Below are 26,902 nucleotides of genomic sequence, written 5' to 3' on the forward strand. Positions count from 1 at the left end.
CTGGTGTTGTTCAATGCGTCCGAGACCTGACTTGCCATCGGTAGATAGTACTTCACCGGGTATCTCCGCTCGTAATGCTCGCTGACTGCGGGTAAGACTCGGACCTGGAAAAAGCATTGTGGGGGGTATAACGCGCTGATGCCCGAAATCAACCCTCCGAAACTCCGTGCATATGCCATATTGCTCCTCGCTACGCATCTCAAGCCTCGGGGAAATGTAACTCCTCGGCAGGCACGTTATAGTGCTTAGCATCGTTCGGGGTTGTGGCGCCCTCGTAGCCAACCAAGGTCTTGTCCTCGTCATCTGCCTTGTCTTCATCATCCTCCGAGTCGCTCAAAACGAAGGCCGTGTCTTGAGTATTGGAGAATGTAATTACTCCATCGCCAGCATTCGCATCGGGTGCGGCCTGGGGAGCGGTAGCATACTGCTTTTCTTCCTCACTCTCGTATTCCTCCTCGTACTCCCCTTCCTCCTCGTCCTCCTCGTTCTCCTCAGAGCTATAGGATTCAGAAGCTTCACCGTCCAACTTGTACCCACTGCTTTCTTGAACATCCTCAGCACTGTCATAATCTGCCCCTTCACGGTCCAGGAGGTCCCCGTTCATCCCCTGAGCATCCTCATCGCTGTTGTAATCTGCCTCTTCGCCGTTCAAGAGGATCCCATTCGTCCCTTGGACATCCTCAGCGCTGTCATAATCTGCCTCTCCACGGTCCAGGAAGTTCCCAATCATTCCCTGCACATCCTCAGCGCTGTTGTAATCCGCCCCTCCACGGTCCAAAATGTTCTCGCGGCTTCCCTTAACCTCAGCAGAGCTATTGTAGCCCGAAGCTCCGCGGTCCATCTTATATCCATTGATGCCCTGCGCGTCCTCATACCCAGCGTCCCCCTTGTACTCCAGAAAATCTTGGTATTCTTCGCCGTTGCAACGCACGCCTTGGTAGGCTCGTTGTATACGTGAATAGCTCGAATAGAGATGACTGGACCCCTCCTCATAGCCACTTGGCGATTGCTGCTCCTCGCTATTGAACGATGCGCTTCGAGAACGCTTTGAGTGACGTGCATATGGATCTTCTTCTTCGTAGTCTTCACCACTCAGAGATCGCTTCATACCATGAGGCATATTGACAACATCTTCATCAGTGTCGGAACTCTCTAAACCTTGGACAGACACAGCCTCTTGCTGACCATTCTGGACACAATCCTGGCCAACAAGATGCTGATGATGACGCAGGTCGGGATAATCGCCTTCCTTGTTATCATTGTGATTGGAAATTGCTCTGGATGACTCCCCATCTGGAATGCGCACGGCGTTACGTTGTCCCTGAGATTCGTTTTCGACATCGTTTGGGTGTATGTCGTTCAGCTTGTGGACGGCTGTAGACTCAGTGTCCGTCATGAGCTGATTCTTGATTTCCTCCTCGTACTTCGCACGCAATTCTGCCTTCACACCCGCTTGGAGCTCTTCGGCCAACTGCTGCTTGACCTCTGTCGCATACTTCGCGCGCAACTCTGCCTCCACCTCCGGTCCAAGCTCTTTGATTAACTGCTGCTTGACCTCTGTCTCATACTCCGCTCGTAGCTCTGCCTTTACCAACGTTACAAGCTCTACTGCCAATTGCTGCTTAACTTCTGGCTCGAACTCGGCTTCCAACTTCGCCTTCACCACAGATTCAAGCTCCCCCACGAGTCTGGCCTTTGTCTGGTCTTTGACGTCATGCTCATACGCGGATACGATCGTATCTTCGTCTTCGTAAACCTTCTCACGAATCTCTTCTCGGTAATGGTCTTCTAGAATTGCCTTGATGTTTTTGGTCATTTCATCGAGCAGTTTTCCCTTGTGATCGTCGATGGACAATCTGCTCTCTTCGGCACGGCGGCGATTAGCTTCAGCCTCAGCATGCCTGATTCGTGCGGCACTCTTGATTTCTGTCTCTCTCCTCGCCTTTCTTGCTTCGTACTGATCGTGTTCATCTTGCGCTTTGGCTTGTTTGCCCTTTTCGATGATGGCTTGGAAAGGTGCGTATGCCTTTCTATCGAATCCAGGGCCACCACGAGCACTAGTCATACCGAAAACATGCTTCTGCATTGACGATGTGTAGCTGGCTTCGGGTCGTTCCATTGGCGCACAGGTTTGCCCGACGCGACGCTGTGAGGTTTGAACGTTGGCGGATGCAAATTGAGATCAGGTGGCTGCAAGATGAGTGAAGTTTAGAGAATACAAGCGAAGTATCTGTATTGAAACAGCGCAGTTATGTCGAAAGTGAAAGTGTGTGTACTTTATTAGTTGTGTGTGTCATGGAATTGGTTTGGAAAAATGGTGGTGAACGCGGTTAGGAGGCTGGTAGAAATTACGCTAAGATAAAGCTTTAGTGCCCCTTATCTCGCTTGCAACTGACTACTCGTTTCCACCCCCATTTGCACGTTACCCCCATTTGCACGCTCTTAAAACCGATAAATCCGACGCAACACCAAAATGCCTACCTTTCATCAAATTTGTATGGCAAACTAGCACAATAATGATGGTCTTTTATTTCTATCCAGGCTTAAGATCGGAGAACCTAAATCACCGTTTTTTGGGCCTTATCGGCCTACCATGTCTTGAAAAAACCGTCACTACCTCTTCCTCTACCTCTTCTACCTCTTCTACCTGGTGTACTACCTCCTCTTCTACTACCTCCTCTTCTACTACCTTCTTACCTCTTCCACCTCTTTCACCGCTTTCACCTTTTTCACCTCTTCCACCTCTTTCACCTCTTCCACCTTTTCCACCTCTTCCACCTCTTTCACCTCTTCCACCTTTTCCACCTTGCTGCGGTAAAGCCTCTAATAAAGCCTCCGGTGAAGCCTGTGGAGCCCGCCACTGTGACGGAGCAGCTCCTTATCTATCTCGCTGTTATTGCTGTGGTGGAGCGAGATTTAGTGACATCAGTGGGCCTGGTGTGGGAGGTACAGTAGCCTTTTTCTTGACAGGACTTCTACCTCTCTTCGTGTCTTCAAAAATAGCTGGTCCGAGGTGATACCTACTATGCCAGGCCTACAGATGGCGACTATGGTATCGTAGCATTGGCCATCATGGTAGACTATAGTGATAGGCCATTTGAATGAGTGGTAGTGGTAGCCATGGTAGTGGTAGCTATCTATGTCGGATTTATCGGATTTAAGAGCGTGCAAATGGGGGTGGAAACGAGTACTCCTAGCCTTACGAAACCATTGGATGCGGGAAAAATTACCGTGCCCCACCAGTTTGACACCAAACACCATATGAAGAGTAGAGTATTTTAAGTAGTCCCTTTGGTACGGATTATGTAGATCTCGTCAAGCCCTAAGTAAAGTATTTTTACGCGGTTGTTCCTGTGATCAGGAATTTTGTTGTGGAGATCAAGGGTATCTCTCACTGCTACTGCAGCTTTTGTAAGGTCGTTTGCCATACTACTGGGGATTTGTAAAGGAATCTGTGTCTACCCAACACAGTCACTCATCATTGAAGACATAATCAGCATTCCTTCAAGCCAGCAAAATACAGCAAACGCAATGGCACCGGCTGTAACTATTGATAATACTTCAGACTTCGCCCTGGTCCAGACAAAGACAACAGGTCGCTCTTCACCACCGCGAAGCCTCCTGCTTTCCCCTCCATCCCTATCATCCCACCCAGAGAAATTGAACAATGTTCTCGCGGCACATGATCGGAACGCCACCGACATCCAAATGCTCGATCGCCTATCTTTATCCCTCGTTTCCCTTCCAGAAGCTACATACGATATCATTCTAGTTCTCTCAGGCGCAGACGACACACGAACAGAATCGAACAAGCTGCTCAACCGCGATGTCTTATCGCGCATCGTCCGATCTTTGAAGCCCGGTGGGAGGTTAAAGAGCCAGGACGGAAAGTTTGCCACAGACGATACAGAAGAACGGAGGGAGGCTATTTTCGCCGGCCTGTTGGTGGAAGGGGATGGTATGGTGAAGCCAGATGATACAGCTACACAATCGGTGCCACTGCGTCTCGGCAAGAATAAGAGCAACGGTGGAACGGCTACGACGAGCGCAGCAGGGACAGGCGCTGTCTCTTTGAACCTTAACGCAAAGCGAAGAAATGGGCCTCCAGCGTCAATGCAGCCAGCAGGCGTAGGATACGTTAATTTCAGTGATGATTTCGGGGCGCCGGAAGTTGATGACGAGGACGATCTAATTGACGAGGACACTCTACTTGATGAGGAAGACTTGAAGAGACCTGTTGTCCAACGTAAGTCTCCAATAACCGTCTATCCACTTCTGATTTTTTCCTGCTAACAAAATTGCTCCACAAAGCACCCGAATGTCGGCCCAAAGCTGGCAAACGTCGGCGTGCTTGTAAAGACTGCACATGTGGCCTTGCGCAACGCCTCGAAGCTGAGGAACACGCCAAACGCTCTAATGCCGATCAAGCCCTCGCAAAACTGAAAACGAACGAATTGGCAGAGGTAGATTTTACGGTGCAAGGCAAAGTAGGAAGTTGTGGTAACTGTGCGTTGGGAGATGCATTCAGGTGTGATGGGTGCCCCTATGTCGGTCTACCCGCGTTTAAACCTGGGGAAGAGGTTAGACTGGTGAACGATGAAGTTCAACTGTGACGGCAGATTCATCGCCACGACAGCATATGTAGATAGCAGCAAGACCTAATCTTCCCGAATGGGCAGACACGCAAGCCCATTCACACTTCCTGGGCATCAGATCCCGCATCGTTATAGTCAAGGAATGGTCCACTTCAATGCAGTCAGAGCACATTGACGAGGAGGTCCCGACTCAGCTGTTTCTTCCTTCTCCGCAAACGGGCCCTGTTTCGGGCGGGAATATTCCGACTGCCGAGATTGTACTTCCGAGATCGTACTCTAGCAAACAGCACGTGCGTGTTCTTCTCTATTGAATAGTTTGCTCAACTGTGTTGATCTATTGAGTATCTGGTTCAGAAGGGAGTAGGAGAAAACCTCGCAAGTATTCTACCAGTTATTCAGTAGCTCTAGTACAGGTTGGATATCCCTATCATGTCTCGTCCGGTGTATCAACGAGCGTCTTCTACAAATCTAAGGCCGGGCACAGCACCGAGATCATTGGAAGGAAAATTAGCAATTGTGAGTACATTCTTTGGAAACAAGTCATCCCCGATCCATACCATGATTGAGTCCCAAGGCATGAGTCATGTTCCCCAAGCTTGTTTTGTGACCTGAGTTGCCTACTTCAAAGACGTCATATTAACTCCGACATGTGTAGGTCACAGGAGGGTCTCGAGGTTTGTCTCAAGGTTACTACAGTCCCCGAGTAAGAGCTGAAGCGCAACCTGAAGGAATTGGCGCTGCCATTGCCCGTAATCTTGCCTCGAAAGGCGCTTCTCTAGTCCTAGGCTATACTTCCGATTCCTCGAGCGAGCCCAGTGCCCAACTTGCTTCTTCATTGGAGAGCTCCCATGGCATCAACGCCATTGCGGTCCAGGCGGACATAGGTAACCCACAAGGTCCAGCCCACCTAGTCACGACGGCCAAAAATCACTTCGCCCACCCAAGATCTGGCAAATTCCAAATAGATATCATTATTAACAACGCGGGCGTCTCAAAGAACATGCCCTTAGAAGAGATCACCTCCGAAACCTTCACCCAACAGTACACCGTCAATGTCCTCGGCCCTATCCTTCTGCTTCAAGCCGCACTCCCTTTTCTGCCCAAAGATCGCTCCGGCCGGATCGTGAACCTTTCGTCAGTATCGTCAAGCCTAGGTTTTCACGGGCAGACGGTGTACGGCGGCACTAAAGCAGCATTGGAAGCCATGACTCGAACGTGGAGCAGAGAGCTGGCAGAGCGAGCAACAGTCAATGCCGTAAACCCTGGGCCTGTGGCCACAGATATGTATGAATTGACGGGTCCGGAGTTCCAACAGCAGATGAAGCCATTCATGCAAAATGCTCCATTGCAGAGAGTAAGGGAAGGAGTAGATGACGAGAGATTTGTCAAAGATGCCGAGTTGGCAGGCGGAAGGCCTGCATATGATCACGAGATTGCCGGTGTGGTGGGTATGGTACGTATTTTCGGAGTTCATATTTCCTCTTCTGGACCAGATCTTGAGCCTTGAGACATGTTTTGAGAGTGTCGACTCTGTAGACATATTCCAAGGTTCAAGATACCCTCTCAAATAGGCAACGCTGACTCTGAAAATATAATCCAGCTCTGCTCAGAGGACAGTGGCTGGTGCACAGGGTCCGTGGTTTCTGCCAACGGTGGATTCAAATTCAGCTATTAGATGTTTGATATCAGAAGACGAACAGAACGAAGCTAGAGTTCGTGTCAGTGTTCCGACAATGCACGTAGATACTCCGGGCGGTCCCTGTGCCTAGACGATTGAGATCCAAAGAATACTAAGCACAACATCAAACCCCTTCGATTCCGCCTTTTCATACTTGAAGTTCCACATCCCATCTTTCTTATTATCCCAGTATGCCCCAGATGCCGAATGCATACCTCTTCGCCCCACCGCACTCTCTGCACCTACCGCATCTTGTGAACCGGCATTCGAAGGTACGTCTTTGACAGGACTTGAGTGTGGTGTGGTGTGCTGAATGATGGTACTTGTGACTGCAAACTTGTATAGAGGTTGCTGGCCAGAGTGTGAGGACTCGGAGATGAGGTTTTGGAGGGTTGTATTTATGATGGCAGTATTCCACGAAGAGGTACTGGCATGTTCATAGCTAGTGACCGATTCAAATGCGGAGTCGCAGGCCTAAAGATCTGTATGTTGGTAACTACCCAAACGAATTTCTTGTTAGCGAAGACATACATCGTTTGCAATGTCTGTAAGACGTGGGATTGGTATGGGCTGTGACGAGTTCAGCGGGTAAGGTCTCAGACAGCGATATGAGAGAACCTTACAGCTGTTGATTGAGCCTGGGAGCTAGGTAGTGAAGCCATGTTGTGGAGGACGAACAGATGAGACGGGTAAGCAATAGTAGTATCAATGATGGGATCTCCTCGTGAGTGGAAAATCGAAAGGAAGTTGTTCCTCACAAGACCAAACGCTTCCGGAGCTAGTGGAAATGCAAGACAAGACAACCTGAAACTCAGTCGACAGATCAGCTCTTTTCACACACATTGCCGTTCCATCTTATGGAAAATCGTAACACTACGTCACCAGACAAATAGACTCACCAGCTTCCCATTCGAACTGCTCATCTCCATCATTCGCCCCTTGGATCCTCTCTCATTCCTCCACTGCCGCCGGGTTCATTCGCGTTGCAAGTCCTGTGTAGACTCACTTCCCGAATACCAAGCCTATCAGACAACATTCTTGAGTAATACAGAAGCACCCATGATGCGAAGCCGCGCCGATGGACGATAGAGAGAGCAGCCGAATTCTTCGATGTTGTCCAAGAGGATGTTGAGGTTGATTACTACCTTTTCGTTGAACTTCTTTTGAGCTATCCTCGGTTGAGGTCATGTCTCTTGATTAGGGAACAGGGGCAAAGGTTTGGAGTGGTTGGTTGCTTTTCGCCCGAGGCTTCTTCATTCGCTCCAAGTCTCCTCACGCAAGGTCTACGTGCGCTTTCTGCCCTCCCGGCGTGGCAGTACAGACTCGGTCTACAATCGGCGCTGCTCCTAAACTCCAGCAGAAGCTTTCCGTATTGCATGGGCTTCAATTACAAGTAGACCTGGCAGGGTCGGCTTGACCAACCTCTGGGCATGATGATTTACTAGGCTGTCTGCATTCCCTCGACTTTCAATGATCAATCCGAATAGGCGCATGATCGGACACAGCTGGGACGCTGGACCCAGCTAAAGTGCACGGATTTGAATCGATGGAGCTTCATAAAAGATAGGAGCACTGCCTATGGAGTACCAATCAAATATTTTCCTCGCAGGACCTCAGGATGTATCAGCATTGGGAAGACTGCTGCAAAGCCGTAAGACCGCATCCTGCGCCGTAAGTGCGACAGATCCGGACAAAGCCAAACCGGTTCCTGCCGCCTTTTCTTACATCCATTCACCCATCTCATGTATATCATCCCGTCTCGCCCTTCCAGTCAGGCCTCATGTTCCCGTAACCCGCAGCACAAAATTGACCACGACCGCCCCAGCAAGTACTACCGCCAACACAGTTGGACCAAACCGATCATCAAAGCCTCCTTGCCCTCTCAGCCGTATACTCCTCGCCCGCCAATGGAAAGTCACAAGCGCATAGATCATGCAGCCCATTGCCACGATCGTGAACAGCCCGGCGCAGATGCGGGAAGTGGCATCGGAGCCGAAATTCAGCAGACCGATTGAGAGGCCACCGAGAATGACGGTGAAATTGAGCCAGGAGAGAAAGGTGCGCTCATTGGCGAAGAAGACTTTGGGCTCGACTCGGGTGGGGAGGGCAATGCGTTTGCCCGGGGCGGTCTGCAGAAGGGGTTGAGATGACATTGTAGAAGAATCGTTGGCGGGGTGCTTGAACAAGCGAAGCAACAGGTCCGAAGAGCTGCGGAGAGGTCAGCAGGAGGGGTCGCTGGGGGTGGGGGTCTGTCAGTACCTTACACACAGCGGTTTTCAGAGCAGCAACATAAGCAATGGCTCGAGAAGAAGTATGCGTATGAATACAGATAGATATGACGCTCGGTCGTACCGAAAATGGCAGTCAATGGATGCTGGAAAAGAAAGAAAATCATGCAATTTCAGCAGCAAGAAAAAGCGGCACCAGCGGCCCGAGGCGGGGGCAACGTGCCTGGACGTGAAGGATTACCCCGCCAGATTGCGCATGTTTTTTCTACCAAGTAAGACTGAGATGAATTGGAGATACCCATGGATAGAATGATCGAGATTTCATTGCTCAAGCACTTGCTACGTGGGTATCTAGCATCACTGTTGATCTGACAAGAATTTGAAGCCTTTGCACATGGGGCCCCACCAGCTCACAGCTCCTTCTGCATGATCTCATCCCCTCTATCAGCAATCGGTAGGATCCGATGGTGTACTACCTCTATTGCAGAGAGTCATGAATTCGTCTGCTCTCTGTCACAGGATGTCAGTCGTTGGCGTCCATGAAGTAATTAAGAACGTACCCGTAAAGCTCCTTCAGACCAGGCACCGGTACCCTGGCAAAGTAGATCGTCATCACTGGGGTAGCCCTGATTTTCCTGCCATTACCATTCCCGGACTGCTTCGCTCTCTGATCTGCTTCTTTGGGATTTACCATGATCTCAAAGGCGTCTTCCATTTCTTCGTTTCCATCGACGACCTCATGATCATGCCGCACCTCCTCCGAAGCGCGCCGAGGCTCGCCTCCTACCTCATCAACCCCCCCTTGCGACTCCTCTCCAGCTCGCTCGTTTTGCCATTCTAAGAGCGTTTTTCCATCGCCCCTACCCTTCACTGATTTGGTCTTCAGCTCCGCGAGTTGTCCGTCCAGTTTGGAGTACTGCCACCACTGTCCCTTGTCGCGCTCGATGTCTTGTCGTGCTATCTCAACGATGCTGACCATCTTACTTGCGACCTCCGATTTGGCATGCAAGACAACGATACCCGGCTTGGAGTTCGGGTCTGCAAAGCTGAAGTTCTCGACTCGAAGCAATACCTTTTTGACCTTGTCGCTGATCTTAGCTGAAGAAAGGATTGACATCGTAGTGAAGTCGTATTTGGAGCTCAGATGTCGAACTTCAGGAGGTAGCTCTTGGGCAGAGGTATCGGGTGCGCGCTCGGGGCGTTCGATGTTCTCTATTATTGAGGTTTCTGAAATGTCAGATGCCGGTAGGTCATGGTGCTCTAGTCCAGTGTTGCTGTTGATTTTTCTACGTTTCTTGGGTCGACCAGATGTTGTCACCTCGTCTGCATCGTTCGGTAAATCGTGTTTGGTGCTCATCAGGGGCTGTGGACCAATGCTGGAGCTTGCTTTGGCGGCCTCCTCTGCCGAAATGTCTCTGTGGTCGATCCCCGGCTGCTTAGGTTTATGCTTCTTGTGAGCCATTCAGTGAAGAGATGCGGTACCACAGCGCTGGTATCTCAAGGTACAATTGTCTTGTAGAGGACAATGGAAGATGCTCGAAAGTTCAAGATGATTCACGGGGTGGAAGTGTCAACTCAGAGACACGCTTTAGAGTGACATGGAAGGAAATGGGCCGAGCACAGCAAAGCTATGTCTCGGAGACAACCTATCTGCATGTAACCTCTGGACAGTTGCGCTCAGTGTTATATTGAGTTATGATCGATTTCATATTCACTTGATACTCGCTCTACTTCTTGAGGCAGTTTCTCTAAGTATTCGTAGTTATTGTGGTCGTATTATTTACCTCTGCACGTTCGAGGCGGTTCTTGTCTATACGGCTTAGTGCCGGGATTTGCCGCGAAAGAAAATCATTCCATAATGCAGCACCAGCACCTTCCTTTGATCAGAGGAAATAAGAATGAAAAGATGAAGAAAATCATTCTGCTGTCGAGTGAAGCGAAGAGATGACTGGAGTTATGACGTGAAGAGTGTGGCCTTGGAGAAGGAATTTTAGGTGTGTTATATTATCTATCTACATATCCGATGTCTCATACCTTACGGAGGTACATACATTACACATTTCTGTATGGGAATGTGCACATGCGAGCGTCTATTTAATGTTTTGGAAGCAGATTCGATTCGATAGCTTCGGATTTCTTCGTCTTGATTACTATTATTTGCTCAATTGCTACGTGCGTTTCTTTATATGTATGGGGAAGAAAGAGGGAATAGAAGGACAGTCCGAAAGAGAGAGAGAGAGAGAGAGGAAGATGGGAGATGGAGAAATGCCGTTTTGCCGTTTTGCCGTTTGCTGTTTTCTTTTCTTCGCTTCAATTGCAATCCCGGCCGCTAAAAAAGTGTGGCTTCGGTAAACCCTGCTGGTAAGTTGGTGTCGCACCAATCACAATCGTATTGCATCATCATAGCCCGTCCAATGTGTCCACAACCCCCCCCCCCCAACTCACCCGAGCCCCCCGGCTTATTATTATTACTTTACCGTACTGACTAAGGTACCTTAGGTACGGTATTATTTTAGGCCCCGTACTCTGCAGGCTTGCATTACTTGCACTTGCACTTGCACTCACTGGCACTGGCACTGGCACTGGCACGTCCTTTCCCTTGTCACACTTGTGCCACCCTTTAACTTCCATCTTTCCCCCCCCCCCGAATGCCTCCAAAAGTCCTAACATCACCACGACCACCACCACTCTATATCTTATTAGCCCTCCTACCTCTTCAACTTCAACTTCTTCTTCTTCTTCTTCTTTGCGCTTCACCATACAATACCTTTTTCTAATTCTCGAGCGATTTTTTCAAATTCTTCTTATCCTCATTCACTCACGGAATTTCATTAATAATCAAAACATTCCCGACCGCTGGTTCCTTTGAACCTCTCATTCCCTTTTCCACGGTCGGCCTGGCCTTCCCGCCAAAGTTACAAGTCACTACACTCTTTCCAAGCAACCACTTCTCCACGAGTTTGTCTGGAACGAACCTTGGTCTTATCATTTCCAAAGACCGCCGTTCGTGCGCCTTGACTTTTGAACTCCTTTTAAGCTTTCTTTACAATAGTCCCTGTACGTCAGCCTGAAGTTCACTATATCCCATCAACCAACGGATCTCTCGGGCTCACCTCCTGCATCTCACTACCTTCTCAGCATCGCTCGTTCATGACTTGGACCTGTTCATGATCGCTAGCGGCCCTGACCGTGTCGCATGGCATGTATCTGCTCTCGTGGAGCTCCTCGGCCCGGAATGACAAGGTCGCAAAGGAGAAAGCAAACTTCATGCCAGCGCAGGAACAGCAGTCGTCGATGACTCAGATACCGCTGTTGAATAAGATGAAGCGCAAGCGTTCGGATGGTAGTCCAGCGTCGCCACTTCTGGAATATCCTTCACCAAAGAGAAGAACGGAGACCATGAGCCATGTTGAAATACCGGCTACCGAGACACAAAAAGCTATCCTACCTCGTCAAGAAGATCAAGCTGATACGGAATCGGATCCAGACCAGACGAACCAGGGCCACATATTGACCGAGATGGAATGGAAGCGTATTAATGGGAGCACCCATCTCCAAAATCGCCTGCCTGAAATGCTCACCCAAAGGAACTTTGACCATCACGACAGTGACACAAGTCGGCTTCCCAAAACGATGACCGCTCCTGCGGCTCTTCGCGAGGCTATCGAAGCACAGTTCAGTCTTGAAATTCTTCTCAAACATAGGGAATTGCGCCTGATTGAGCAGGAGTTCGCAAAGTGTCAGATCGCGCTGGAGCAACTCCGTCGATGTCAGATCTTCCCATATCCAGCCTCGTCGTCCACGTTTGAAGGCATGCAAGCAGCGAGCACGGGCTCTGGCGCCGCATATGACAACCGGGCACCGTATGCACCACCATGGGGTGTTGCCAACGGACCTTATACACGCCACTATGAGCGTTGGTTAATTCCTGACTCCGCTTTCGACGATTCCGTCGCCGATCACAAGCAAACGCCAACGTGTGGTGGAGAGTTTGTGCCAGAGCGAGCTACGAGGGGATCGAAGGCGGAAAAAGGTATCGTTGCTGGCAAGTCGCGTTCTCAACGTGGATCCAACGGCGCACGACTCAAAGCTCTTCCGCACGGTTATCCAGAGCCCAAAGAAGAGAAGGGCCCGATGATCGTCAAGCGCTCGTCCGATGGGAAAATGGTAAAGCTGGTCTGCTTAGATTGTCGTCGCAGCAATTTCAATAGCGCTCAAGGCTTCATCAATCATTGTCGCATAGCACACTCACGCCAGTTCTTGAGTCACGATGCTGCTATTGAGGCGAGCGGTGAAGAGGTTGACATGGACATGGAAGGAGGTTTGGGAGAGTCAAGTGGCTCACAGGCTTCCGCTAGCGCGGGGCTAGTCCACCCACTGATCAGATCTGCCCTAGCTCGTACCACACCTGCCGATTCTACAACATCTTCCTCACGGCGCAAGAAGCCCCAGTCAGCTGCTACGCCAAAAGATCAACTACCAATAGCTTTCAGCAGCGCTCAAGCCATGTCTACGCCTCGTCCGACGGATTTCGGGATGCCAAAACATCCCGGGACTGATCCTGTTCCATTCAACCCTTCGCCCCAGACTCCTCATCTATCTGCTCTGTTCGCAAGAGTGGGTCGAGGTGGTAACTTGAACGACATGGTCGCGCAAGCCAAGACGAGTCCTGAAATTGACCTTTCGCTGTCAAGCGACGAGGAAGACGAGCAGGAGGAAGTGAGTCCCACAGAAAAGCCCGGTGGCCCCCAAAGCCGTAGCACTCGCGGTGTTGTGCAAGGCCGATACCCACCTGCCCGCGCGACCAAATCTCCTACACCCTTGGAGCGATCACCCACCCATCTAGGTGTCTCTAATAGTTTGTATAAGGCGGATCTCCTACCCACCATGAACGAGCACTACAGCTACCAATCACCATACCATAGCCGTGACCAGCAACAAGACCACGGTATGCCTATTCACGGCAACGCATCCCCCCTAAACCTTAGTCCGAACACGATCGAGTCGCACACCGCGCCCAGCCTGGTTTCAGATGACGGTGATTATGAAAACACGCATTCCGAATCCGAAACTCCAAGCTCAGGAGAAGCCGATGACGACGAAGACCATTATATACACGCCGAAGTGATAGATCACGATGAAATGGATATGGGAGAAGGCAGCTCTCACGACCATCATTTAAGTTTAGGGGGAAAACCACGCGGTCCCGCTGCCGGCAGACGCTCTTCGGCATTGAGACATCCGAGTGCAATACGAGATGAGGCAGGAGAGGATAGGCATGTCAGTTTTGCAAGCCCCGTGAGACGGCTGGGGAAAGGTTCCAGGGCGAAGGATGATGTGTGAGCGCATGATTCAAGTGGGGCACAATCTCAATGATTTCAACATGTGCAACACAGCTTTGCGTACCAGTACTATACCACAGATTGGGATGTTTTTTTAGCGACGGAGTTCAGGGTTTTGGGAGGTCCAGGGTGGTTCCCGTGTCGGATGGTCGCTCATGTGGCTCGCGTGAGCGAAGATTAGCTCGGTTTTATGCCTGGTCTGAGAGCAGCATTATTGTATTTTAGACAACATATTGGTAGGTAGCAAGGTTGGCTGAGCAGAAGCTGTGTGGAGGTGGCTGATAACAATACTTCATCATCAAACTCACTACCTCTTCCCAGCTTGCCGCGTGAGACTACAAATGATGTTTCTTCTTCGTGATGTGATTCGAAAGCCCAATGGGGCAAGGTCAGTTGACGACCAGGGTCTGTCTGAACGAGGTAAAGATCCATGCGAAACAGCGATGGAACCCATATCTCTCTCAACGTGTCAACCGGCATGGCCGCACTCAAGCTCTCGTCGGCCGGGTGAATATCAGTCGCCGGGGCAGCGGTGGACTATTGACATGGATAGCATGAGAGATGGCTCCAACTTCAAAGCGTCGTCTCTTACTTGCCGAAGCTACGAAGGAAAGCTGCCTGACGCGGAAAAAAGAGGGTGAGGGGGACAAGGTATGAGGCCAATGACGGTTGAGCTGTAACACAGTGCTTTGGGGAAATCAGCTTCTGAAAAGCATCATAAGCACAAGTGACAAAAATTTACGTTTTCGAAGGCTAATATCCCACTTCTCGTTATGAATGAATGCTATGTCTACAGCCAAGAACGCTGACTGTTGGTTCCACCCAAATCCCTATGAACAATAATTTTGGTCGCGGCCTGCCCTAGCTGTATGCATGCCTCGGACTTCAAGACGACTCCTCCAAGGCTCCAACGGCTCTGCTTGGCCGCCAGCTTCATCTGCCGGCCTACTCCTGTCCAAAGCCAACAGTCTCCTCCACTGCAATAGTGAGCTTCCCGGAGAGATCTTCATAATTCTTGTAGTCTGGCAGGTCCAATCGATTGAAGCTGCATGCCATGTTAGTAAACGCCAGACAAGCAAGGCTAGCGAATATATTCATCGTCCTTACCAAGTATGGGATTTAGGCAAGGCCTTGTCAGAACCTGATTTCTCAATTGTAAACCTTCTGGGCCCATCACTTCCTTGCAAATCCTTAAAGCCGTTGACCGGTATACGAGAGGTGCCAGTTGCGAACTGCAATAATCTAGACTTCTGCTCTGCGTCCCAACTCCGAATGCACTGCGAAGTCACATTAGCAGCATTCTCAGATGGAGGAAATCGAACACTTACAGTCCAGAAGTTCCTGATGACCTGATCTTGCTCTGTGTAACCTCTATAGTCTGTGTGCTTCTTCCAGTCTTCGACATCAATATCTGCGATGCCTCCAATCAGCAGTTCCAGTTCACGTTCATCGAAAACATTGACAAGATCTGGTGGGATGAGCTCGTTGAAGCCGGTAACGAATGCGTTGAACTGCTCTTCCACTCGCTTCTGTATTCTCCACTCCGTGATAAGCCTGCAACAGGTCAGTGAGGGCCCAAAGAGCATAATGGTTTATGAAAAGCGTACTCGATGTATTCCTTTTTGTTCTCGTTGGTCACTTCAATGTTCCTTCCGTTGGGCTTTAAGTCGATAGTCTGAATCTCTCCAAAACTCTCGTCTTCTGTCGAGAACGTCGGCTCTATGACGCCTTCGATGTCATTCTCCCTGCATGAATCTTAGTGTTGCAAGCAGCACAGCAGACAAGGAGCCTTACAGTGTCCAGGTCAGCGTTCTGTGGAAATCAGCATCAACCCCCTCCATATCCGCAAGAGCAACTCTCTTCCGTAAGATCATCTTATAGAACGCGCCGATGAAGAATGCATCAAGAAAGCGTCGGTGGAAGATGGCTAAGCCGACTACTCTTCCAATGAATTTGAAGTAGTTCAAATGTTCAGGGTTGATGCCAGAGTGAGGATTGATCTGAAGGGTATAGTTGTCGTGGGCGGAGTATTCGAAAAGGCAGTAGAAAGGGTTAAACATTTCGTGAGATAACAAGAAAAAGAACTCTCTGCTCCAAGTCAGTATTGTTTGTGGGCGGTTCATGTAATGTCAAACTCACCTTGACAGTCCGCCATAGTCCAGACCGTCTTCTCCGTCGAATTTGATCATCAGTCGTTTCTTCAAATCATTGGCGTTCTGCCGCATAATCTCAGCATACGAGTCCTCAAAGATGTGGTCTCTTCGGACTTTGACATGGCATTGACCAGACAATATTCGAAGAGCAGGCTGAGACCGGAAGTAAATAAGTTTACGTCGGAAATCCCGTTTGTACTGTGGGACGTTCTGGTCTAACGATGATGGCAACCGAGGGTCATCCCAGGTTGTTGTCTTTGTGTTGTGATCCACAAAATAGACTCTTGCAGTATTGGTCAGACGCATTTCCCATCCACTTGGAAGGGCACCTAGTTGCGATACCGGCTGGGTTTGAATTGTGGTGTTGTTGCCGCTTGGATTTTGGCCGTACATGCGAATATACTGCTGTCGACGAGGATCGACCCAGGTAGTAGTTCGCGTGTTGTGGTCGACGAAATATGATCTGCCTTCGGGTGTATGCCGTTGTTCCCATCCTGCAGGAAGCTCACCAGTTCCAGCAGTTGTCGCACCGGTGGCCATCATAGACACTGCACTGGCAGTATTTGCAGATGCTGGCGGTGGCGTCTCCATCTGCGTTGGCGAGTTGGCCCCCGTACGATCCTCTGGCAGCATACGGTTTTGATGTGCGCGCCGCTCAAGCTGGGTATTGGCCTCCATGGCCGTTCGTTGATCCCTCTCATTATATGTAGTTGAGGGCCTCGTCCAGGTTGTGGTCCTCGTGTTGTGATCTACGTAGTAAGTTCTTCCTAGATTATCCTCCCGCCTCTCCCAACCTGCAGGCAACATTCCCTGATTGTCTCTGAATGAGCTGAGGTGACCTGATCCACTGAGCCCGGCCTGATTGCTACCGTTCGCGTGAGGGGGGCTGCCCAGCGGAACGCCGGGAGGGGCTGGATTCGGATGAGATGGAGCAGGACTATGGGGCGGTGGATTGTCCGACGGAATGTCGCTGGAAGGCCCAGCGGAGCCTACAGGCGATCTCGGGGGCGCTCCGTTAGATGTAGATGCTATGCTCCCACCTCCTACGGATAACGGTGGGCCGGGATGTCCAGCTGCGTTTGACTGTGTAGCAGGTGATCCAAGGTTTGTGGACAAGTTGACGATAAGCTTTCCGTGGACGATCAGGTTGTCGTTGGACTTCTTGAGGTCTCGGGTAAGCATTTCTGGACGCTTCCCATCAGCACTTAATCCTTCCAACCGGGATGATCATTGAGGAAGGGTTAATGTACCATCACCGCCGATGTCCAAATCCATGACTGTACCAATTCGCACGTTAATCACGCCGAGAAACCCTTGATCCTTTTTCTTAAACTTCTTTTGATCAAAAATCTGTATGGCCAGGATGCTTTCTTGTGATGCTCGCCTATTGTCTGTCAATATCCCTCAAGATGGCCGTACTGCGAGGTATCCGTACATGTCAAAACTCTCGTTCCAGTATGGGTTCAGCGTCTTCTTGATGACTGATGTCGTTCGGGTCTGCTCTCCTCCTATCGTAGCCACAGCGAATGGATCTGGGAATCCTATAGTGGGGTACGTAAGTACGATCGGAGCAATAGCTTGGAGGGTGGTTATTGACTAACTGAAGACGTCACGTTTGTAGAGACCGTCGGCCGCAATTACTGCACCACATTAGCATCGCTCTGATATTTCGCATTCAGCCTATCCAGCAAACGTACTCGTCACCCTCAAGTTCGGCGCCCTGGCAAAAGACATTAGCAATGCACGATGAGCTCACCAACAAAAGGTACGGCATACTGCGGCAAATCTGAATCCATGCTGCTTATGCTTGACCAGGAGGTCGAAGAAGAGTATCTGCGTCTTTAATGGCAGCCTTGGAAGAGAGATCCGCCCGATACGGACGCGGAGTGGGTTGGGGAAAGCGGTCGTCGACGGTTGAGGCTCGAGGGGGCTGTGAAGCTGGGTCCGATGATCCGACTCTGTACAGCGACTACGTACATTTCATCGTATCATACTTGGTATTGTGAAATGGTTGTACATGAGAAAGAGCAAGCATATCATGTAGAGAGCGACGTTGGTCTGGTAAGAGCGAAGGAAAGTGCATTGGAATTCTTTCCCCTCTGCGCCGTCCTTTGCTCGAATTAGAACGACCAGTCAGCAGCCCTACAGGAAACTCCCACTACGGAATGATACCTCGCTCGTCAACCCATAGACAAGGAGTGTTCTGAGCGCACCCTCTGATTCGATATAAATTGTGAATCAAGCTCAAATCTCCTTTTATATCGGCATCTACTTTATCCAAATAGATTGGTGGAACAAGTTCCGAGATTCGCTGATGAAAAAATGGCCCGGTTTTGTCCCCTTGATCTTCCCACGGAATACCTCTTAACAAGCTCCATTTTCATTGCTTTTCAATCTTGAGGCCTCCTTCCTGCAGATGAGTATGAACCTCTGCATCTGGGCCGGTGACCTCGCGGATGCCTTTTAAGTCTTTCCGTTCGTCTGTAACACCAATGACCATCTCGCCTTCATTTTATCTTTCAGTATGGAGCGTAGCCCCTAGGTCGACCTCGATATCCTCCACGATATCCGCCTCTAGGGGCATATCCACGATCATATCCTCCTCCTCTATCATAACCCCCTCGCCCGAATCCACCTCGACCACGAGGAGGTCCTGCTGCACGCCCACCGCCGCGACCACCGCGAGTCATGCCCGGTAAGTTAGTTCGCTTGGGGACAACCTGTGATGGTCAGTGTTATGCTGGTTAGGAGAGTCTTGAAAGGCGGTGATATACCTTTAGATTCCTGCCTCTGAACATGCTCTCGTTAAGCACCAGAGCTTGCGCAACAAGATTGGGCTCCGTGAATTCTACGTACGCATAGCTGTGGTTTGATTAGATTTGAATTTCGCTTAGGGCATCGCATGCAGATGGCTTCTCACCCTTTGGGATGTCCAGTGAACTTGTCCAGCAGGATAGTGACCCTGTTGATAGAGCCACAGCTCTGGAAATGTGCCTGGATCTCCTCTGGCGACGCGCCGTAATCAACGTTGCCGACGAAGATACTGCGCGCATCGATATCTTCCTTGTCCTCTCGCAAGTCATTGTCCTGCTGATCCAGCGATGCTTGCATTTCCCGCAGTTTCGCTGCCTCGGCTTCCATCTCGGCTACCCGTCTCTTCATCGCTGATATTTCTTCCTGCACAACTTTTTATCAGCGCCCATTCTTTTACAGTCTTGCAAAGCCGCCAGCCTCCCCAGGAGCACGGTGCACAGGTCGTGGTGATATGTAGATAAACGCTCCATCTCTTACTTCATCATCTCCACCTTCGTCCTTGATCTGAGAGCGCTCATCTTCTGCTGCAACACCGTTGTCTGACATGATGAAGAAGTGTTCTACTCCTGTGACTGATCCTTTCGATCAAGCGTTCAGTCAATTCCTGAGTGTTGCGCAATTTGGTCAATAGCGATAAGACATGACCTAAGCAGAAGTGGTGAGAATAGAGGCACACTCTGTCATGGAGAATGGAAAGACAACTGGAAAAAAGGACGAGGAAGGAATGAATTCCTGGTCCTTGAATGCTGCACAAGGCTTAGCGGATACTTAGCGCTACAGGGATCATTCTGCCTTGTTTGCCACCAGCGAGAACACGTCTTCACTAAAAACACTCGGTGACTCGGATTCATCAATTATGTCATAGCATGGCCAAACTGTCTTACTTGGAATCTATATCTCTATTCATTTTCTCATCTGTCGAACTATACCCTGAAGACTGTACCTATCAGAGAAGATCCCCCCAGCTGCTCATCATGCCATGTCCGGCCCCATCGCAGGCGTTGTTCCTGCAAGCCTCGCCTTCTTGGCCATATACAATCCTTCCCTGAGCACATCTGACGATACTTTTCATGAACAAATCGTGTATTACTACTCGAAGTCTAGCAACGCCCGGCGCAGCGGCAAGGCCAATGACAACGATAATGGTGAGGACACTAAAGAAGAGAAGAACGAGAAAGAACGACAGATTGGCCTCGCTCAAGGAATGGTGGAATTCGCAAAGTAACTGCGTTCTGGAGACAAATGCGACTTCTTGGCTGAGAATGTTGTCAGGAGCTTTTCCAATGGCAAACCTGTAGATTCGATTGAAACAGAAAGATCTCGAATCATCCTACACGAGCTTGAGACGGATTGGTGGCTCTTGGCAGTATGCAATCACGCTTTCGGTCTGCCTTTCTTGACTGATTCGCATCGTGTAGTCTGTCGATTTGACCCGCCTGCCGAGCTCCTCTGAGACAACCATAAAGAACCAGTCCCAGAACGTTGCGATTCCAATCGAGTATTCAGCTCGCGAAGTCTGTCCACCAGCTCTACTTCTGCAGCAGATTCTCCGCGCACATCAAATTTTCCTCCTACATCAAGCCTCTTCCGTCGCCGAGTTGTACACGCGCGTCGGGAAACCAAAATTGTGTGGGTTCCTGAAACGGTTCTGGGATGCATTCATCTGGAGTTGGGATGTGTTGTTGCATGGCAATCCTGCTGTGGATATTTTCAACGGACTCAAACTCGCCGCGGGTGGTGAACTGGGTATAGGCGTTGGAGAAGAAGACTGGGGCAGTGGGGAAAGAGAAGTCCTCGAAGGGTTTATTGGCAGGACTGAAGGCCTTGTCGATCTTGTTGTCGCGAGGTTCGGTGATTCAGCTCGTACGAGTCGAGATCCTTCCACGAGCTCCTCAGCAACGCCAAGTTCGCGTGACACTTATCCGGACTGGCAAGTCTCCGAAGAACGTATTCCAGGACCTGCAGATGGAATTATCTTCTCGGGAATTGGTGCGTTGAATAGAGCTTCCGTGAGGAACATTTCGAGTTGGATGGAATGGCTGTATATGTATGGACAAGATAGCTACGGTGTTCGAGACAACCCATCTTCCGCTCCTCGTCGGAAACGCAGAAAAGTCCAGCCCTCCAGCCCAGATTATCAAACGCCGAGTCAGCGGTCTCCGAAGCAGCAAAAGCGTCCCAATTCTGTATCTTCGCACAGACAGGGCTCAGGTAGCTCATCTGGCCCAGTCACTGGAATCCCTGCGTCTCTTCTTACACCGCTTAGCGTGCGCGAAATCCAAGATCGAAAACTTTCAAGCGTAAGGAAGGATGAACCAAGGAGTGATGTGCAAAGCGCGGCAAATAGTAACTCGCAAGACTCTGCGTACGGCACAGAAACCATGGTTAAGTATCTAACACTAGGAGTCTATGGATCAAGTTGGGGTATTCCATCTGGGAGACCGCCTATCAATCAACGAGTCTCGAGTCTCCGTAAAGAAGACAGCAGTAAAAATAGGCAGTCAACTAGCCCCGAAAATGAGGGAACAAAGACAGATTCGGAACTGCCAGGCGGTAATTTCTTGATTGGACTTCAAGGCCAGCTCGAGGAGGACTTGCAGATTTCGGAAGATGAACAAGAGACAGCAGCGGGGACAGACGGGGAAAATGTATCCGAAGAGGGCATAATGCTGAAGAACAGGATAGTCATAAGAACGCTTCATGTTGAGCGAGCCAAAAGGATAGCCGAAGGCTCTGACGGATCCCAGGCCAGCGAGGACAAGCCAATGGTTGAAGTTGATCGTGACCGACTAAGAGTCGTGGTCTACGTCCAACAGCCCTTCATATTTACATTCCTGTTCGAGCTCCAAACTGACGCCCTCGCAATGCCATCATTCTACCGATCTCTACACCACCAACTCGGGCCCTTACGGCGTCCACTCCTTGCAAGCACATCACCCAGCAAAGTCTCTGAGCGATTGTGGGAAGCCGCCGCTCTAAAGAGTACTGCATCTACGAAGAGTTCTCAGCCGATCTGCGACCTTGTATATGATCCGGCGAGATTGACTGTGCATACCACGATCCCGAACATCCCAGAACCTGGGCCTTATGCTGGTGACAGCCAGGAGGCACTATCGTGGACTCGAGTCGAAGCTTTGAGCGTTCACTCTCAGATATTGAATACGTACAGCTCAACGCGCCGGCATACTCTCGAGCAAGAAAGGACTTCGAAGACTAGCAGACAATGGTGGGTGGTCTGGATGCGTCTACCTCAGACGGGGCCCGCTCGGGGCACCGGCAGTGACGCTTATCGTGAAGCCTTCCTCATCAGGAAAGCAAGTGACTACGTCCCGCCTGCAGCGAGAAAGTCGAGCGGCAGATTTGGGAGAGAGGTAAGCGGATCTGGTGCAGCTGGAGGATGGGCCCCTGGGAAGCTTGCAGAGGGTATTGGGATCGATGCCAGGCAGTACATTGAAGGTCTCCTTAGCCTCAATCGGTAGCCCCACAGTGATGTAGAATTGGAGACATCTTCTCACAATTCTCAACCCAGATGCCTTGTCCTTTGCTTCTCTATTCCCAAGCATGTCAAAAAAAACACCTCCAGAGTACAGGTACTGGGTTTTTATGACCTTTGCAAATCTTTCTCATGTCAATAACATACCTCCCGAATGGTCCCGTGCCCTGACAAGAATGTAGGCGCTTGACCAAGTATTAGACATTTTCATAAGGCCTGGAGGAAGAGAGGCGGCGATCAGGAGTATGATGGCGGTCCCGCCGCGATACTCCTTTTGGTGAGTAGGCCATGTAGAGTATATCGCGGTCATCAGGAGAAGTTGGGAAGCTTGTCTTCTCTCTGACAGAAGAGTTGTTATTCTTACCAAATGAAGGTCCAGCAGGGTAAGGTTCTGTACCTGCAGGCGTACTATAATCCGTAGACCACCTATCATCTGCTCCAGGAGTACAGTATGGGTGGAAGCGTGTGAGCACTGAGAGCCTCAAAGCACTTGCTTACAGCTAACACTAGCGACAGGGGTTTCAAAAGGGTTGGAACGAATCAGGAGCTGCCTGGTCAACTTTTGTTTCTCCCCCGCCGCCCGGCCCCCGAATGAAGATCAATCTTAGGCCGCAGCCCCTGCAGTCCCTCGGCTACGTTTTAGTCTGCCAAATATCTCCCTCCACCACTCTCTTCCTTCCTTTCTTGCTTCCTTTCTTTCTTTCTTTCACTCTTCACAACTGCCCTTTCCACCTTGTCTCACCTTCTTTATCTACCACTTTCATTTTCTCCCTTCGCTGTCCTAGTGATCAGCATCCATTCATTCTTTCAGAGCCAGCATTCACCTTCTTTTATTCTATCAAGACCTCAATTTCCTCCGATACACTTACGCCTATAGAACAACTAAAAGTCCACTCCAAGACACCATCTAAGCAATTCAATCGCTAGTCGATTTATCACACTCCTTACCCCATTGATCCTCCATTTAAAAGTTATTCACAACCAAAGGATTCTCATCAGTAGTCATGAAGCTGTCCACAACACTCGCTTTCGGCGCCCTCTTGGCCTTGTCTTCCGCCATGCCCTTGGAGAGGAGACAAGACATCACTATTACCACCACTGTTGACGTCATCGAGACCGTTGACGTGATTGTTACCGTCTGGCTTCCACCTGGGCGCCAGCCGGCCGATCAAGACCAACACCAGCAAGCCGCACAGCCAAATATACCAAACCCAGCACCGGTCGTTCATATTACCCCTGTGCAAGACGCAACTATTCCTGCCCAAACCCCGCCTCCAGCAGCACAGCAAAATCCCAACGCAGCAGCTCAAAACCAGGCGAATCAAGCCCAAGAACAGACAAATCATGCCCAAGCAGCTAAGAATCAGGCTGCTCAAGACCAGTCAATTCATGCGCAAGACCTGGCAAATCAAGCTCAAGAACAGGCGAATGACAATAAGGCAGCTCAGAACCAAGCAGCTCAGCAACAGGCAGCTCCTGCACCAAAATCACCACCGCCTGCAGTCCCCGCCAATAGCCCAGCAGCAGCTCCTGCGAAATCTCCAGCAATCCCACCAGCGACCCAAGACAATACTTCGTCCGATCAGACACAGCCAACATCTGGCGGCTCATGCGGCGAAAATGGAGGCACTTGTACAGCCACCAATGTCACCTATTTCGGAGGCGGTTTGGGTGCTTGTGGCTGGTCCAACGATACAACATCCGAAGACTTCTTTGCGCTTGCTCACGGTGCGTTCCCCCTCGCTCTTTCCTTACCTGCCCACAAACAACTGAGGGAAATCACTGACATTGCAATTGTGTAGACATGATGGGTCTGCAATCAAACGGAAACCCCTTCTGCGGTCGTACAGCGGCCATCGTGTACCAGGGCAAGACGATCCACGGAACTCTGACAGACAAATGCATGGGCTGCGTAAGTTTCTCCCTCAGTAATTCTTCCGGCTGCTATTGGAATCTGACAAAGAACTGTGTAGGGTCTTCAATCTATCGATCTCTCGCAACACCTATATGATCAGATGTTCGTTGAGAGCGTGGGCAACTACCACGATGTCGAGTGGCATTTCACCAGCTAGATGTTGTATTATATTTACAGTCGGTAGGCTTTGCTAGTCGGACGGGTTACCGAGGTACATGTTGCATGACGAGCATGGTTTGGAGCATATCCTTTCGGCGAATGGGAATCTTTTGGAGCACATGGCCTTCAGCATAGAGGTTGGATACTTCCACGAGTTCACGGTCATCACGACCTCTTCGACCCATGATGCTGAGCATTAGGGTCAAAGAAAGGCTTTCATGTACATTTTTACGAGACCACAAGACAGCAAGGGGGTCTGATTCGGTGGTGGTATGATCACCGGTCTTTTTATATGAACCTCGCCCCAGATGGGAAAGAGAGAATTCTCAAATCAAATCAAACACAAGCAATTATCACCCGCATGCTTTGTTCTCATGTGTATCTTTCCACCGCACTTCGAATGTCATTTCAGCTCTGTGGCCCAAGGGGTCGTAGAGCAACCAGCCGTTTGATACTGGTCTTTCGCCCGTATCTTGCTGTCAAGAAGGATACGATTTTTATCTTGGCAGTCAAAAATAGAACACTTCGCTGAACTGCTGTCTGTGAACAACAAATAGACACAAGACAGGGTACGAATTGATAGAACGGACAAGACTAGATGAGTATCCCGGACGCGCGAGGGCTAATCGTAACGCAAGTGATTGAGTATAAGTTTTGCTTGGCCCTTTGGTCCAATCCTTCACGACCTATATCTTTCTCCCTAAGACCGTTCAACCCTCCAACCCGCAGAACCATCGAGGCTACAATGTAAACGTCGCGATCACTGACAATCCGGACCGAGACTGCAACCAAGGACGTAGCAGGGCCCTTTTACCTCGAAACCTGCAAGTTCCTTTCCTTATCTCGAAAATGACAAGCTTTGACGCTGCCTTTCTGACGGGACATGGTGCACAGTAAGGACGCAACGCAGGTGGTTTTGAGCTCCTGGCCTGTGGAGGAAGGGTTTGTGTCGCGCTGCGATCTTGATCTCTTGAGACCATGCGAATGTAGTCCGTTGGCCGTCTAGCGTCAATGAACCCAGTGATGATGCTTTGCCTTACACCAAGAGGATGCCCAGGGTACCGGAGTAGAGTTTGTACTCGTGCAAGTCGAGAAGCGACGATGATAGGGTTTGTATAAGACACGTTTTCATCGCTGACGACATCCCTTTGAACTCTTAGAGAGGAAATGAATCAGTATATCATACATGCTCACTCGCTGGTCAATCCTATTCTACATGTCTAGACGGAAGACTTCTCAAATATGCCGAAGACTTGGGAGTGCCATCAGACTTGCTATAGACCGGTGAGCGTATGCTAGGGAGGGTTTGTAATTCGATGAGACATACATCATAGTAGGCTTTTTCACGACCTATTTCAAGTCGAACCTCATCCAATCTGATGGTCGCCCCCTTTTTGACTGCGTCCATGGCCAACTTCTTCTTAATGTGGCAATTTGCGCGGTACCTGCATTGTGTCGTGCACTTCCAGAAATCATCATGTATTGACGTTGATCCATAAACATCAATCATCAACGTGAGCACTATTAACCCAGTTGTGATAGATACTAGTTTCAGCGAGCTAAGAGAGTCGGCTAGTGGTAGGAAGATGAGAATGATAGCCACAGAGACTCGTACGGAGATCCGGTAACGCTTCCCAATACGCTCGCCGTCAAATTCTTTATGGACGTGGCATAAGGATATGATGCCTAATTAGACGTCAATAGGTGGGCTGCAAGGGAAGACATTAGAAGGATGCAAGTGGCGTACTCATGGAAAGTAAAGCAACTCCCAGGCCTGCACAGTAAAACCATCGTAACCCAGATGATAACTCTGACTTAGAGCTAGCAGTATATGCGTCTGTCAAGTCATCAACATTGGCATCATGACAGTCGGTCGCCAATACCAGCCGGGACAGAGATGCCCCAGCCAGGACATAGGCCATGATGAATGGAAAATGAATTGTAGTCCAAATAATGGCTGCGGCAGAAATGTAAGTAATAAAGCAATCATTTACTCAAGGTGTGGAGCTTACAAGTCATGAAGTGCCGGCGGATGGCATGTGTGTGTAGGTTCCACGAATCTGGATATTCAGTTTAGCATGGCCAGTTACCGGAGTTCTACCCACGTACCAATCTCGAAATATAGCCAATTGAAGCTGAAGGCCTGAATCAGGCCTAAGACAGCTTTACCAAAGAATCTGTTCCGTGTCAGCGAAAGCGATTTGAAAGGGAATGAAGCATGTACGCATTGATTCCATAAGCGGCTTTGTTCTGAAACAAGAGGGCAACAACGCTGTACCCAAAGACCAAGGTGACGAATGCATTGGTCCGCTCCGCTGTTGAACGCCAGTCAATACCGCAAATGAATGAGGAGGTAGCCCATACTCTTGTGCTCAATGTTGATAGCTGACCGGACAAAGGTTAGTCATCGCTGCAGACTTAAGTCGCTTGACCTCAAAAGACGGCTCACCTGGAAGGAAATCGAAATACTTGGGATGATTTGCTACCCATGACGAGTGTTTTACTTCGGCCCACCGCCTGAGAAA

At 49.9% G+C, this 26,902-nt stretch overlaps 10 protein-coding genes across 10 annotated transcripts; 4 read left to right on the plus strand and 6 right to left on the minus strand.

Annotated features, from left to right (window-relative positions):
• Positions 1-199: 199 nt before the first annotated feature.
• Positions 200-2,119, minus strand: HO133_010680 (uncharacterized protein; the record flags this gene model as incomplete). The annotated part of the gene is made up of 1 exon (XM_037301532.1): positions 200-2,119. One exon carries the CDS (start codon positions 2,117-2,119, stop codon positions 200-202), a length of 1,920 nt encoding a protein of 639 aa, XP_037153166.1.
• Positions 2,120-3,531: 1,412 nt separating this feature from the next.
• HO133_010681 (uncharacterized protein) lies at positions 3,532-6,270 on the plus strand (the record flags this gene model as incomplete). Its single annotated transcript, XM_037301533.1, has 6 exons — positions 3,532-4,246; positions 4,312-4,506; positions 5,080-5,111; positions 5,251-5,269; positions 5,324-6,048; positions 6,196-6,270. The coding sequence occupies 6 exons, from the start codon at positions 3,532-3,534 to the stop codon at positions 6,268-6,270; spliced, it is 1,761 nt and encodes a 586-aa protein (XP_037153167.1).
• A 90-nt stretch (positions 6,271-6,360) lies between these two features.
• HO133_010682 (uncharacterized protein) lies at positions 6,361-6,935 on the minus strand (the record flags this gene model as incomplete). The annotated part of the gene is made up of 3 exons (XM_037301534.1): positions 6,361-6,747; positions 6,805-6,843; positions 6,897-6,935. The coding sequence occupies 3 exons, from the start codon at positions 6,933-6,935 to the stop codon at positions 6,361-6,363; spliced, it is 465 nt and encodes a 154-aa protein (XP_037153168.1).
• Positions 6,936-8,051: 1,116 nt separating this feature from the next.
• Positions 8,052-9,963, minus strand: HO133_010683 (uncharacterized protein; the record flags this gene model as incomplete). The annotated part of the gene is made up of 2 exons (XM_037301535.1): positions 8,052-8,481; positions 9,062-9,963. 2 exons carry the CDS (start codon positions 9,961-9,963, stop codon positions 8,052-8,054), a joined length of 1,332 nt encoding a protein of 443 aa, XP_037153169.1.
• A 1,739-nt stretch (positions 9,964-11,702) lies between these two features.
• Positions 11,703-13,844, plus strand: HO133_010684 (uncharacterized protein; the record flags this gene model as incomplete). Its single annotated transcript, XM_037301536.1, has 1 exon — positions 11,703-13,844. The coding sequence occupies one exon, from the start codon at positions 11,703-11,705 to the stop codon at positions 13,842-13,844; it is 2,142 nt and encodes a 713-aa protein (XP_037153170.1).
• A 944-nt stretch (positions 13,845-14,788) lies between these two features.
• On the minus strand, positions 14,789-17,792 carry HO133_010685 (uncharacterized protein; the record flags this gene model as incomplete). Its single annotated transcript, XM_037301537.1, has 11 exons — positions 14,789-14,888; positions 14,951-15,120; positions 15,172-15,397; positions 15,451-15,588; positions 15,638-15,931; positions 15,983-17,180; positions 17,247-17,380; positions 17,432-17,537; positions 17,598-17,636; positions 17,694-17,716; positions 17,773-17,792. 11 exons carry the CDS (start codon positions 17,790-17,792, stop codon positions 14,789-14,791), a joined length of 2,448 nt encoding a protein of 815 aa, XP_037153171.1.
• A 716-nt stretch (positions 17,793-18,508) lies between these two features.
• Positions 18,509-19,356, minus strand: HO133_010686 (uncharacterized protein; the record flags this gene model as incomplete). The annotated part of the gene is made up of 4 exons (XM_037301538.1): positions 18,509-18,649; positions 18,771-18,858; positions 18,917-19,173; positions 19,288-19,356. 4 exons carry the CDS (start codon positions 19,354-19,356, stop codon positions 18,509-18,511), a joined length of 555 nt encoding a protein of 184 aa, XP_037153172.1.
• Positions 19,357-19,789: 433 nt separating this feature from the next.
• On the plus strand, positions 19,790-22,289 carry HO133_010687 (uncharacterized protein; the record flags this gene model as incomplete). The annotated part of the gene is made up of 3 exons (XM_037301539.1): positions 19,790-20,031; positions 20,083-20,176; positions 20,229-22,289. 3 exons carry the CDS (start codon positions 19,790-19,792, stop codon positions 22,287-22,289), a joined length of 2,397 nt encoding a protein of 798 aa, XP_037153173.1.
• A 1,018-nt stretch (positions 22,290-23,307) lies between these two features.
• HO133_010688 (uncharacterized protein) lies at positions 23,308-24,375 on the plus strand (the record flags this gene model as incomplete). Its single annotated transcript, XM_037301540.1, has 3 exons — positions 23,308-24,031; positions 24,106-24,215; positions 24,277-24,375. 3 exons carry the CDS (start codon positions 23,308-23,310, stop codon positions 24,373-24,375), a joined length of 933 nt encoding a protein of 310 aa, XP_037153174.1.
• A 1,267-nt stretch (positions 24,376-25,642) lies between these two features.
• HO133_010689 (uncharacterized protein) lies at positions 25,643-26,299 on the minus strand (the record flags this gene model as incomplete). The annotated part of the gene is made up of 3 exons (XM_037301541.1): positions 25,643-25,651; positions 25,705-26,063; positions 26,125-26,299. 3 exons carry the CDS (start codon positions 26,297-26,299, stop codon positions 25,643-25,645), a joined length of 543 nt encoding a protein of 180 aa, XP_037153175.1.
• Between the last annotated feature and the right edge of the window lie 603 nt (positions 26,300-26,902).

This window comes from Letharia lupina (genome assembly GCF_014066315.1).
Source record: "Letharia lupina isolate WasteWater1 chromosome Unknown contig_9, whole genome shotgun sequence".
NCBI classification, from domain to species: Eukaryota; Fungi; Ascomycota; class Lecanoromycetes; order Lecanorales; family Parmeliaceae; genus Letharia; species Letharia lupina.